Source organism: Pseudopipra pipra, chromosome 24 (assembly GCF_036250125.1).
Source record: "Pseudopipra pipra isolate bDixPip1 chromosome 24, bDixPip1.hap1, whole genome shotgun sequence".
Taxonomy (NCBI): Eukaryota; Metazoa; Chordata; class Aves; order Passeriformes; family Pipridae; genus Pseudopipra; species Pseudopipra pipra.
Genome location: NC_087572.1, coordinates 2,834,815 through 2,848,724, shown reverse-complemented (window position 1 = coordinate 2,848,724; position 13,910 = coordinate 2,834,815). Strand labels below are relative to the sequence as shown.

The window sequence follows — 13,910 nt, the reverse complement described above, 5'->3', positions numbered from 1 at the left end:
CCAATCCAGAGGATCCCCCTGGGAGGAACTGGCACACAGCAATCCCAGCTGGAAGCAGCCCAGTGTCATTGCTCCCAGGCACCCCAGTGTGCTCAGCATCCTTTAAGCCATAAAACCCACCTGGATTTATGAGGTGCTGCCCCTGCCCCGACGCTCAGGAGGGTGTGAACATCCACGGGGACGCCAAGGACGAGCCCAGCAAAGGCAAATGTGAGACAGCAGAGAGGGAGGGTGGGACTTTCCCAAGTGTTTGCTTGGGAAGAAATCCCTCACCAGGTCCTAAACTTGTAGCCCTTTACCATTAGCTACAGTAATAAACCCACACACTGGGTTTACACACCGTTAAATGTGTAAATACATATAAATGTTTATACACTGTTGTGTATAAACTGCTGCCAACACCAGTTACCCAGTTTACAGCTCCTCAGCCACCAATCCTGATCTATTCCTGTTAGAGGAGGACAAAAGGAGACACTGGGGTGCTCCAGAACAATCCTGACAGAGTCAGTGAACGCTGAAAGACGTAACAGGACTCTCAATTAACTACAAGGGCTGCCACAGCCTTACAGAAGCCCTAAGGAAGATAAATTCCCCGAATTTAATCATGGAGAAGGTCTGGACTCCTCCTGGAACACCAGGGCAGTTCACAGCACCACTGGTTACGTTTCCTGCACTGAGCAGGGCAGGGCCTGGGACTGTCTTAGTGAGAACAAAGAGAGAACAAAGGGAGAGCAGAGATATTGCAACAGACTGACCAGAAATTCATTATTAGAGTCTGGGATTGTGTTGTGAAACCGGGACCTCGGCACTCTACACATCCCCACAGCCTCCAAAGCCATTCCCAGACAGCCCTGCAAGGGCTGGAGCTGAGCTGAGGGGACCTGTCCCAGCAGGAGAGCACAGCCCAGGCCCTGCCTGCTGGGCTGAGCTGTCCCGACAGGGACAGGGTCCTGCACAGTCACCAAGGACACACAATTCGGTATTTTGATATTTTATGTAACAGCAAACCAGGAGTGTCCTTCCCACTGCCTCACCCTGGGACTGCTGATAGCTGGGATGTGTTCAGTGCAGCAGGGAAATCAAACATTCCCTTCCACAAGCCTGAACATGCCAAGGTGTTAAAAAGGCGAGAGCCCTCGTTCAGAGGAGGATTTTAACACATCAGGTAACGTTGGAACACGGTGTGGTTTTAGTGGGACTCAGCACAAACACAACCTAAAATGCCTAAAAAAGCTCAAGGTCCCACCCATTCCTCCACTCAGATGGGCACATGGTAAGACACAACTCCAGTCCTGGTCTTTTTTAATTGAGATAAATTAAACAGAGCCTGTGAAACCTTCCTGGAGCTGAGTGCGAGGTCAGGGCCAGCCCTGTGTCACACCCCCCCGGGCTGCAGGGGCAATACCTGCAGGAGAAGGAGTGTTTTATCCTGCTCTGCATTTTCTCCAAGGGAATGAGGCTTGGCTGGGGTCTCCTTCCACATTAAACACACACTGGACCATAAATCTCTCCTAGCAAGTTTTCCACTCAGAGCAGAACAAGTAAACAAAGCCTGGCAAGATGAACATAACAATCTTCTGTTCTGGGCTAAATAATCCAAAAGCAGACAAAAATGGAAGTGAAACCTTTCAAGGAATAAATGAAGCAATAGGCATTTTATCCATGAGGCCTTTCCAGGGGAAGCAGTTCAGCAAAGAGGTAGAACGAGGAGTTGTAATCACAAGTTTGCAAAAACAGGGCTTGTTCTCAGCTGTTGGGAAATAAAACCAAACCACCCTCAGCAACTGTAAATCCAGAAGACACAGGCCCAGAGAAACACCACACATTTCAGCTGCTTCTCCAGGAAGCTTTAAAGGGATCTGGGGTATTTATTTATACAAAGTGCAGGCTCGGAAAGGGCCGAGCTGGTGCCCCTGTGCCAGCCCTGCTGCTAAAAATAGCACCCAGCAGCAGGTCAGTGATTCAGAGAAACAGGTTCTGGTGGTTGTCACCGAGTCAAGGCACGCAGTAAATAAAGCAGAGCTGGCGTTCATTCACTCCCAAGGCAGGGTGTCACCCTGGAGTGACCAGAGCCACTTCTGGTACCGACCCATGGCCAGGACTCACCTGCTCCTGATGTCACCCAGGACAAAAGCCCATGGTTTAGTTTTGTGGATCAGTGCATCCCACATTATTTCTGTGAAGTCTGGCCCTTTCTCTCCTGCGGAAATGGGTCTTGGGAGATTTTTTGAAAGCAAGGAAATATTTCTCTTAATTGCAACAAAATCTTTGCAGAGCTCAGGACTGGCCCAAGTGTCAAACTCCCCTGAGGACTGACCTGGGCTGTGAGAGGCCCCCAAACCCACCAAAAACACCCTCAGTCCCTCCTGCAGCCCAGCAGCTCCCAGGATATTTCTGCTGAAACCCCCAACTCCTTCACTTCCCTGATAATTTCCACATGGAAAACCACAAACAGTTATTGGGAGCGTTCACTCAAGGCAGACACCACCATTAAAAATCTTATATATCAAACTTGGTCCAACCTCTGGAAAACAGCTAAAATCCCAAGTGTGAATGGCACTGCATTGTTTTATTTTAAGTGTCTTTACACAATGAGAAGTGCTGGAATGTTCCACATTTTACACGTTTACACATCGACAACATCACACTTGCTTTGCCTTAGAAAACTGTTTCTGAGGGTTTTCCACTTATTCCTACTCACAGCACCTTCTACAGTGGGGGAGAAATCAAACAGCTCACAAAATATAAACAGCACAGAGAATCCAGACAGGGCTTCTGGAATTTTAACAATCCACAAGCCTGATGGGTAGTACAGGTTTTTGTTGGGTTTTTCCCCTTTGTTTCGGTACCACAGAACAGTGAGACAGAGAAGTTGGTCTTTGAGTGATTTTAATACCTGAAGAGATACATAAATATCACACCTGTGGAGGCAAGGTGAACAAACCCCATTCTCCTACCTTTTTAATCTCTACTATTCCTGCCTCTGGAACAAGGACCTGCCTGCAGGATCCCACTTTGCAACGTGGAGCTGGTGGTGGGAGGGATCACAATCCAGGACAACACAAGAGCTGGAAACTGCTCCATCCTTGTGAACCCCTGACCATTCCTGTTCTCTCTGCTGTCAGCCAAGTGAGAACACTTTGGGAAGTTCAATAAGCACGTCATGAACGACTGAACCACACCAAAATGAACCCGAAAAATCCGAATTTCTGAACGACTCAAGTGATTTCTACACACAAACATCAGCAGCCTGGTTTGTTCACAAATCATTTTATCCTCTGAAATAGAAAAAAAAAAAAAAAGAAGAATCTGTCTAGACTAAAAAAGTTTGGCTATAAAATAGCATAAAAGCACAGGAGTAGGTGTTGTTATACCAAGGCATATTTTCCTCCTACTAAAAAACACTTAACACAAGATCACAAAATTAAAGATCTGTATTCTAAAAGATGCACCCTGCTCTCAGAGGCAGCAGATGCTCTGCCAGACACGCAGGATGCCACACAGGAAAACAGCAAACAAGGGCTGAAACTGCATAAGAACTGGCTAAGCCAGGCAACTGATTGTCTTTGAGAATACAAAACAGACTGGAGAAGTTAAAAATTAACCCTCAGCATCTTATCTCCTGACATGACCTAACAGTCACTGCATATCCGGCCCAGGAGCCGCCTGGAGGACTGGACATGTTCAGAGAGGATCAGAGACAACCATTCAGCTGCTGGACCCATATCTTAATCTACCCACTGTAATTAACTCCTAATGAGGTGTCAGTGCAAACCAGCAGTGCACCACCCAGAGCTCAGAGCAGGAGTGTTGGGGACAGACTCAGTGTGTGGCTCTTCCCCGGTGCAGCCACCAAACCCAGCTGAGTTCAGCTCCATCCCCGTGTTTGTGCCTCGTGTCAAATCACAAACACACACTTGGTGTTTCTGAGGAAAGCAAAGGTTAATCCCCACCTCAGCTGGGAAGGAGTTTTAGCACAAAGAGTGCATTTCACTTGTGTTTAACACTATATTAACTGGAAGCTGCTGGACCAGCACAGATCAGCTTTAAGTTGCTGTGCAAGGAGCTTTCTGGAACCCAGTCACGACAGCTAGAGATTATTTCAGCACTTGGTACATCACACTGTACAACAGAAACAAAAAAGAGTAACATCTTAAAAAAAAAACCAAACCCAAAACACAACCAGACTCCCTAATTGTCACTATTTCAAGTCAGGTGGATTTGCTACACTCGGGGGGGTGGGGGAGGGACTAGTCCCTAAAATTAAAGTGCTTTTCAGAGCATTGGCATCCAAACTCTTGAGCATGAGAGACAACTACAAGTCAGATCTGTTGTCGCTACAGCAGCAGCACAGACATCAACACATGGACTCAGGAGTGTCTGGTGTTGGTACCCCCTGGAGCAGCCCAGCTCTAGCAGGGCATGGTGCCCCCCACCTCCAGGGCACACTCGAAGGCCTTGGAGTCGCCCAGGATGGTCGGGGGGGGGTCTGGGCGCCGGGTCTGCAGGATCTTCTGTCTGGGGTTTCTGATCTCCTCCTCCTCCTCTGTCTCGCTCTCGCACACGTGCACCACGACGCTGGGGGTGGAGTCTGTCCCCGCGTGCAGCTCGTACTTCTCCCCTGGCAGCAGCAAACAAAAAACCGGGCTAAAGCACCCCCAGGGCAAAGCATTTCACCTCAAAAGCTCCTCAACATCCCCAGCAGCACAACCAAAGGTTCGGTTTGCTCAACCTCCACACTTCACTGAGCCTCTTTAAAATACTTACATCGTCCTTCGAACACAATCAGCCTTTCAACGGGCATTTAAAGCAAGGGAGGGATGCTAAAAACCCTCAGGAGCCACTGAAGACATCAAAGCACAAGCAGCACACCCGTTTTTAAGTGGCATCATTCATGCTGTACATTTTATGTGACATTTGTAAATGGAAACCCACAAAAGCCCTCGAAAAGGTTAAGCCTCCATATTTCCTGTTTCTCACAGAAAGCAAACACCAGGTTTCCCAGGAAGGCTCAGAAAGAAGATGATGATTAAACCCAAAAAGTACATATTAGCACCTCTACACCCTTGGTAACTTGAGCTGCCCATCTGCAAGAGACTGAAGTTCTCATGCCTCCTTTATAGTTTGTTCCTTAATGCTGAGACTCTGACAGAATTCAATATATGGATGTGATGGAGGCAGTACCACACAGGCCAGTCTGTGCTACTCTTTCAACCAATTAACTAATTAAGTGAAAAAAGTGATGGATCATTTCATTCAAGGAAGAAACATCACATAAAAGAGACCGAGTTTCTTCTCACACAAAGGTAAGGAGATAAAATCCCTCTATAACCATTTTTTAAAGTTAAGCATCACAGCAAAAGCAGGTCAATGTTCCCACCTGGTCCCAGCTTGGAGACAGCACACAGCAAGTCATAGTTTATCAGGGGAGTTGCATCTTCACTTTGTTTCCACCCAACTGGTGGAGAGGCAGGTGGGGAAATCAGGAACTGTTTGACAGGTTGTGGAGGGAGGAGGTAGGACTTGTCCCCTATTTCGCTGGATACCTGCACCTGGAGGCAAAACCAGGAGATACAGATGGCAAATATTAATTCCCTCTTTATTTAGTCCCTTCTCCACTAATGCTTTTCCACCCTTTGCTTTAGCAATGCTCCATTCAGCCCAGCTTTAAAAATAATTTCCCCCAGGGAAACGCTGCAGTTCAGAACTTGGCCTGTGCAAGTGCTGCCAGTGCTGATCCAGCAACAATATCTCTGCAAAGCATCTGTTATATGGAACATTTTGCATCCACTTCTTTCTTTTCAGCACATTTCTGTTTGGGTAGGAACAGCAAAACTGCCCCTAAAGGGTGAATTTTATCCCTGCCAGTGACTCCCTGACACGGCTCAGTGCAGGACAACGAGGCTGGAGGTGACTTCTGATGGTTGTCACAAATGGAACTCTGGGACAAAGGAGGAATAAAGGGACAGGGACACAGGCACAACATCTTTGTTCCATCACACCTGTGCAAAGTAAAGCTTCAGCTTCTTCCCACTGAAGTCTGTTTCGTGCAGCTCTATCCGTGCTCTCGCTGCTGCCTCGGGATTGCTGAAGTTTATCCTCACCCTCCTGAAGCTCTTAAACAACTGGAATGTCACCTGGTCATCATAGACTGTGAAAAGGGCTTCAAACCTTTCCTAGAGATGAAGTACAAACATTCTCCAGACACAAAATGAACATTTTCTCTCTGGGAAAACACACTGTCCTTTCCCTTTCCCCTCCCAAATCCCATCCAATTCCTTGATCTCCTCCACCTGCCCATTCCACACCTCCCTCAGTCACCCTGTAAACCCGTGTTCAGTGCAGCAGCTTTGTCCCAGAGTTAAACCTGAAACTCCAAGAGCACCTGGATGTGAACAGAGACCAAAAGCTCGGAATACACAAACTGCCACCTAGTGAGAGAAACTCGAAGTGCAGATCTCCAAAAATTCACATCACAGCACCGTGTATCCACTAACAATTCCAAAGGCCAGGGAAGAGTGGGATTATCTGCTCTTTGGTAACTCTACTCATGCTGCTCTGAGCTTCCCAGGAAAACACTTCGGGTTGGGTTGTTCCCCCAGTTATAACAAGCATTAATACACTGAAAATCCAGGCAAAAACATTAAATAGCTGCAGCTGCACTTCCAACCCCACACCCTCCCCCTGCCTTACCTTTTCCTCCTGCACCTCAAACACAGCTTCGTGGACACTGCAAGCAAAGAGGGAGGTAGGCAAGTCACTTAAATCCATCATCTCTTCCAAATCATCTTCATTTTCCCCAAAAATCATCTGCTCCTCCTCCTCCTGGTCGCTGCTGTACAGGTCTGACTGGCTGTCGCTCCAGGACTTCATGGGATCCCTCAGCATCCTTCACCCTCTGCAGCTCCTGGGCACGGGCCAGCTTCCAGCAGGGCTCTGCCATCCCAAAAAACACAACCCCAACTGAGTGGGAGGGCACCACACCACCCTGCCCTGGCTGGGGAGGCAGAGAATTTTACAAAAGCAAAGAAGAGAAGTCACCCTGACGTTTGTTGTCGCCCCCAAATGAGCAGCATCTCATCCCAACCCTGCAAGGGGAGCAGAGACTCTGCTGCTCAATCAAAAGGAACAGAAAGTTCCTTTCCTGTCAAGGAGCTGAAATTCCTCCTCCCTTTGCCCTGACAGAAAACCAAAATGACAACATTGTTCTAGAAGCTTTTCTCCATGACACACTCTGCACTGAACAGCCATTTCTTATTTAACAATTAAAACCCCTTCCCGAGTCATCAGAGGGGTCTTCTGATAGTTGAGGAAATAACTTTATTTCCTCAGGTACCCAGCAAAGTTAAACCACCTCTCCAAAGCCTCTCCAGGCACATATGGAACAAAATCTAAAATCTCCTAATGGAAGGAAATTTCCTTCTCCTGAGCACTGGAAAGTACCTTTCCTTCCCGTGGGGAAGAGTATCTACAGCTGTGAGTAAACACATCAAGGGATTAAAAAAAAACATGCAAAAAAAAAAGCAAAAGACTAAATAAAAGAGTTTAGGGAGACTAGCTTTTATACAGTAAAAAAAGATTTTAAAGGAGCATACCTTCTGCCACCTATGGCTGCAATAATCTTGAGGTTATCACACTGCAAATGAGAGAAAACATGGAACTGCACTGGATCTACCTTTGGAAAGAGTGTTAATTTAGCACATAACACTAAAAAAAGATAGGTAAATATATTGGTGTTTCATTGGCAATGGTCTCATTTGGAATATCAGCTTATTCTTTTGAAGCAGACACTGAGAAATGCTATGAACTGAAACAAAAACACATTAAAAATGCAGAATAAACCCACTCTCACTCATGGGAAAACATTAAGACAAGACTTCTAATTAACAACACACAAACACTTTGCAGTTAAGGAGAAAAAACCACGTAAAAATGAGGGAAAAATATTTAGGATAAATGGTTTTAAGTATTTCCAAACTGCTCTGGGACACACCTAAGGTGTGATGCTCCATTAAATGAGTTAAATTCATGGAACAAAAGCTGTTGGAAGGATCCTGTGCTCCTGTAACTGCCCCAGTCCCTGTCACCCCTTCAGCCAAACCACCACAAACTCGGGCACAGACCTGGGAACATTTCCTGAATTTCTCCAGGAAAAGCTCCTCAGTGTCACAGAAAGGATGGAAAGGGAAGAAAATGAGTTGCTGGTGGAAACCTCCTTTTTTGTGCTCGCTGATTCACACAAGGAGGGAAGAGAAAAGGGAACAAAAATGTGCCAACAAGGGAAAAAACAAAAGGCACCATCTGGCTCTGGGAGAAATCTGGGCTCAGCAAACCAGGCAGCAGGACACAGACACTCCTCCAGTCCAGCCAAGGTGGAACTGAGAGCAACATTCCAGCCCTTGGTTCTAAAACATCAGCTTAAAAGACCTAAAGAATGCATTATTGGGGGGGGGGGAAAAAATCTCAGTTTTTCCTTCTTTTTCCGAATTTGGTTGAAGTAATTCAGAGAATTATAATTAAGTTCAAAGTTCCAGCAGGAGGAGGTTCTAAAACTCTGAAACTCCTTTTGCATTTTGGAAAAAAAAAAAAAAAGAAGACATCCACGTTATTGCCACGTCTTGTGGTGGAACAGAACAGGGCAGTTTTGTAAAGGAAAAGGTGACAAATGGAAAAGTAAAAGGCAAGACTGATGGTAGGGCAGGCAACACAATTAAGGAAAGGTCTTTGCCAAATCGACTCAGGAATAGGAGAGGGATCAATAACAAACAGAAGTGTTTGCAGACAAGTGCCAGGAGCTCAGATATCCCAGACAGCACACACACAGTCAGAGAGGAGGGATGAAAAAGGAAAGGGGGAAAAAAAGCCAAGAAAAGAGCCAGAGCACCCAGCTTCTCTACAATTAATTTCTGTACCACTGAACAATTCGAGTTCCCTGGGAAGTGGACAGACAGTGATGGTTGCACAGTCACTGTGACTGTCAAGAGATGCACACAAACCTGCCCAGTTATCATCTTAACAGTGAATAAATTCAGCTGGCAGGCCCTGCACCTTCACTCTGTGTCCTGATTCGCTCCATCCAGCCCCCTGTGAAAAACAGGCAACCAAGCACCACCTCTGCCCTCCCACCTCCAAACCACACGGGGATTAAACCAACTGCACATCTGGGTTCTGGGCACAGAGCTGAGGTGACAGCCCTGCTGGCCCTGCCCTGCAGGCCTGCCCTCTGCTCACCACTGTGGCATTTTCCCCTGTAAACGCCTTCCATACTTGGAAAATCCCAATTTTTGCTGCCCAGCAACGTGTGGCATCATGGCCCACATCAAATCCTGCAGGAGGGGGAACTGTTGCACTGAGCAGATGCTCTGCAGGTCTGTAGAGTTTAAGGATCCTGATGGAAAACACCCTGTCCCCAGCTCTTGATCAGATACCAAACCATCATGTTTTAAGATTTAAATACAGCAGGAAAATGCCCGACTGGGTTAAATTTTCTGCCCTGTGAAAAGGCAGCAGGTCTCCAGTGAGGAGTGTAAATGACACCAGGGAGCTGGGGCAGTTTAACCCTCCCCGTGCCAGGAAGCAGATTAAATTCCTTCCTCAGCCAGGAACACAAATTTAATTCCCAGAAATCATCTCACTGCTTTAAAGAACAAGAGTGGAAACCTGGACATGGTTAAGCTGCAGAGCACAATGCAGTTATTCCCTTGAATTCCTGCAGCTTGCAGGGGAAGGGATTTAATAGAATCAATTTTAGCCTAAGTTAAGGGAACATTTCAGCAGCAACATCAAGAGCTCTGTGTAATTTCCAGCACAGCATTTCCTGCTGTAAAACCAAAATCTGAAAAGCTTCTGTAGAGAACACTGAGCTATAAAAGCTACTTCAATTATGCTGTGGTTCTTCCTTCATTAAGAATGCATCATAGTTCTATTCTTTTTAATCATAAACCTACATGGTTAATTCTGTTTTGGTTTTTTTTCTCATGTTACTCGTTTTTCATGACTTCACCCAAATCAGTATCAGAGCACCTGGTTACTGAGCAGTGCAAGAATATCCAACACCTTCCCTGGTATCAGATGAGACAGGTAAGACTGATGTGTGAACGTTAATTAACAAGTCCAGTGACAAACAGCCCTGTGAGAAGTGATATTTTAAAGAGAACAGGCAGAATTATTTGATTATGCAATTATTAGAAAGCATTAAAACCAGAAGAAGGGCACTCCAAGCTTGAGACAGGCACAGGAATGTGATTATCAGTGCAACAGCCAAAACACTCTGATTCACCTTCCCTAGGAAAAAAGGGAATTTCTTCACTTACCTCCCTGGAAAGGTGAGAGGTTCCCACTTATCTGTGAATGGAGATATGCAAATGCAAATTACAACCAGCTAATTCCTATTATGATCAGCTAATTCTTACAAGAGTATTAACTGCAATAAACAAATTAAAAGCGATTTCACTGCAATACTCATTAGCAAACTATTTGCTCGTTTCAGATTTGACACCCTCACACAGCTCGACTGAGGGGATCCCAAGAACTAAAGCCACTGGGATCAGACCTTTCACTGAGCCCTTTCTTCTGGGAATTAATACCTGCTTACCACTTGAACACCGGGTGACAGGGGCCGCTCAAACGCTCGAAAGCAAACTCTCCAACTTCACGCAGAGCTAAAAAAACCTTCTGAAATTTAAGCGAAGCAGCTTCTGCCACCGGGGGCTTCAGTTCTTCCCCGGCACAGGCAGCACTGGGGGGTTTTCCTGGACATCCTCTGGAGCAGCAGCTGAGCAGGAGCAGCTCCCTCCCAGTCACATCCCACCCTCCCGAAAACCCTCGACGTGAGGGCTGCACATGGCGATTCCCGCAGCAACAGGATCCTCCCCGAGGAGCTGAGGGGCAGAAATCCTTCCCTGGGAGGGAGGGAGGCCCTGGCACGGGGTGCCCAGAGGAGCTGTGGCTGCCCCATCCCTGAAGTGTCCAAGGCCAGGTTGGACAGGGCTTGGAGCCACCTGGGCTGGTGGAAGGTGTCCCTGCCCATGGCAGGGGTGGCACTGGGTGGTCTTTGAGGTCCCTTCCCACCCCACCCACGACCCCACACCCCGTGGAGCTGCCCCGGGCGAGCGCAGGGCCCGGGTGTCACCCCCCGCCCGGGCCGGAGCCCTCGCTGGGGATATTCTTTAATTAACCCCCCCCAAACCCTCGGGATCCGCCCTAAGGGAGAGAAAAGCAACAACAACAACAACAACAACCACCAAACAACAACAACCAAACAACAACTTCCCCACCCGCGGCTCGGAGCGCTCGGCCCGGGCCGGGCCTCACCTCACCTGCGGGCGGGGCGGCGGGAGCGCGCACCGCGGGGTCCCTGTCGTGGGGCTGGAGCGGCGGGAGCGCGCACCGGCCGAGGAGCGGTGCCCGTGTGGGGCCGGAGCGGCGGGAGCGCGCACGGGCACGGCGCGGGAGCGGCGGGAGAGGCGGGAACGCGCCTGCGCGCGCCCCCCCCTCCTCTCCCCCCCCCGCGCCTCCGGGAGCGGCGGGGAGGGGGTCGGTGACCCGGATGGAGGGAGGGAGAGAGGGAGGGAGAGGGAGAAGAGGAGGGAAGGGGAGTACGAGAGAGGAGGGAGGGAGGGGCGGCCCCGCGCATGCCCCGCCCCGCTGAGGGGTCGCGCCGGGCGGGTCACGTGGGCTCGGCGATGGCTGAGGTCGGGCGGGGGGGGGGGGGGGGATTTATTTAAATTTATTTAAAAATTCCGCACATCGCCCTCGGAGCTGCATCTGGAGAAGAGCCGGCGGCTCTGGCAGGGCCGAGCACGGAGGAAGGAGCCGCTTCAGAGCTGCCCGGAGGAGCTGCGGCCGCCCCGCCCCTGGGAGCATCCCGGGATGGTGGGACGTGTCCCTGCCCCTGGAACCGCATCATCTCCAAGGTCCCTTCCAGCCCAAACCATCCCACGGTTCTGGGGTAGCGGGAGGTGTCCCTGCCCCTGGAACCGCATCATCTCCAAGGTCCCTTCCAGCCCAAACCATCCCACGGTTCTGGGATAGCGGGAGGTGTCCCTGCCCCTGGAACCGGATCATCTCCAAGGTCCCTTCCAGCCCAAACCATCCCACGATTCTGGGATAGCGGGACGTGTCCCTGCCCCTGGAACCGGATCATCTTTTAGGTCCTTTCCAGCCCAAACCATCCCACGATTCTGTGATTCCACAGTTCCATCACCTGTTGCCGGAGGTCGGGGGAGCGCCGGGGGCTGTCCCGGCAGGGCAGGGGGCTCGGGGGTGCTCCGTGTGCCGGCACAGATGCTGCTCCTCCAGGGGGGATTTCTGGGCAGCCCTGGCCAGCTGCCAGCTGGGAACAGCGACAGTGGGAGTAAATCTCGGCTTTAATCCCAGCCGAGAGACGGTTCGAGGCAGCCCGTCATCCGAGCCGGCTGATAAATCCATGCCTGTGTCCCTCCACCTCTCAAAACACAAAGCAGCGTTCCTTTGTTTGGCCGCATTTGGCTGTCGGATTTCGGCGACATTTAGTTCAGCGGCTTTGTCCTCGCTTGGAAAGCCAGAAGACAGAGTGGGCTTTTAACATGAACACTATAAATTCCTGTGGTTGAAATGCATTTTATTCTAAATTTCAGGTGCGGTAAAAAAAGGGGGAGAAAGCAGCTCTCAGCTGGTCTTCTCCACCAGGCTGGGGATTTATTTGTGCACAGGGCAGGCCTTTCCCTCATAAGAAAACAGCAGAGCAGAACTCACTTTAGAAAGGTAAGATCAGTCTCACCTGCCCAGATAAAGGGATTCTGCAATTTGGATGCCGTGCAAATTTAGGTGGTGGTTGGTTACTCTCAGTTACCTCAGCCTTCCCTTGCTGCAGTCACATACTTCATTGTTCCAACACCACATTCTTCCTCCCTGGCCAGCAATATGTTCTGCTTTAATACCACAAACTCCCAACCTTTATGGCCATTTCAGAGGCATTTTAAATACTTCTGTCTCATTTGAAATAACACCTCCTCAGTAGCACGTGTTTCTGTAATGCTCCTGACATCTGGCTCAATTGCCATCACTTGATATGAGCACTTAAAACACTTGTCTGTTATACAAGACACTAACCCTTAAATGATTGATGTCAACAAATTATTACCACATTTATCAGAAATTCTGGGGCTTGGGGAAGCTGCTTCTGCCAGCATTGTCCAGGGATTCAATCAAGTGCAGCTCTTTAACACCAAAGCAGCTGAGGCTGCTCTTGGATTGGTTTTGGGTTTTTTTTCCCCTTTGTGGTTTGGGACCCCAAGAGATACATTTAATTAAGAGTATCCTGAGGGTTATCCCTCTTATCCCCCTTGACTAAAACCCATCTGTTAAGTGTTAATTAAGTTGGCAAGCAGTCGATTAAGCTGCGTCCCCACTATTCTAAATTTATTTACGACTGTCTCTAGATCTCTAAATGGCAGTGAAGCTGCTCCTGCATCAAAGACATTGTGCCCTGGAGCTGAAGGATGACAACTCCTCCAGCAGAGCATTCCCAGCTTGTATCAGAGGGCTTGGCTGTCTCAGAGAACAATTTCAGTAAAAAACTCATCAGTCAAGCCACCAGTGATTTTGGGGTTATGTCTCCCCACTCCTTTAGATTATCCTTGGATCACATTTTCAAGCTCTTCTCCAAAATAATAAATGCTAATTTTTTTTTTAAGCCCTGTAAAACAAAGTTTTTTAAGTAAATTGCCCAATTCCTACAGCTGACACCAAATACTTGGACACTCATGTAAAGCTGCAGCCCCAAAACACATCAATCTGCATTTCATTTATGAGTGTCCTGTTAAAAAACAGACAGACAGGCCTTTCAATACACATAAATTCTGCCTTAACTTCTCTCAAGACATTTAGGGCCAATTAAAACTATTCCCAGAGCATGGAGCAAGCCAGAA

At 48.5% G+C, this 13,910-nt stretch overlaps 1 protein-coding gene across 4 annotated transcripts; it reads right to left on the bottom strand.

The window, feature by feature from the left end:
- Positions 1 to 2,550: 2,550 nt before the first annotated feature.
- On the bottom strand, positions 2,551 to 11,569 carry RCAN3 (RCAN family member 3). 4 transcript variants are annotated; one of them, XM_064635115.1, is made up of 7 exons: positions 11,319 to 11,569; positions 10,314 to 10,344; positions 7,596 to 7,636; positions 6,694 to 6,936; positions 6,003 to 6,176; positions 5,381 to 5,552; positions 2,551 to 4,621 (listed from the first exon to the last, which is right to left on the bottom strand). In XM_064635115.1, exons 4-7 carry the CDS (start codon positions 6,886 to 6,888, stop codon positions 4,413 to 4,415), a joined length of 750 nt encoding a protein of 249 aa, XP_064491185.1. In that variant the 5' UTR covers positions 6,889 to 6,936; positions 7,596 to 7,636; positions 10,314 to 10,344; positions 11,319 to 11,569; the 3' UTR covers positions 2,551 to 4,412. The 4 variants fall into 4 exon arrangements, with proteins under 4 accessions (XP_064491185.1, XP_064491184.1, XP_064491186.1 ...); XM_064635114.1 differs by lacking the exon at positions 10,314 to 10,344 and having other exon boundaries at positions 11,319 to 11,568; XM_064635116.1 differs by lacking the exons at positions 7,596 to 7,636; positions 10,314 to 10,344 and having other exon boundaries at positions 11,319 to 11,568.
- Positions 11,570 to 13,910: the final 2,341 nt, after the last annotated feature.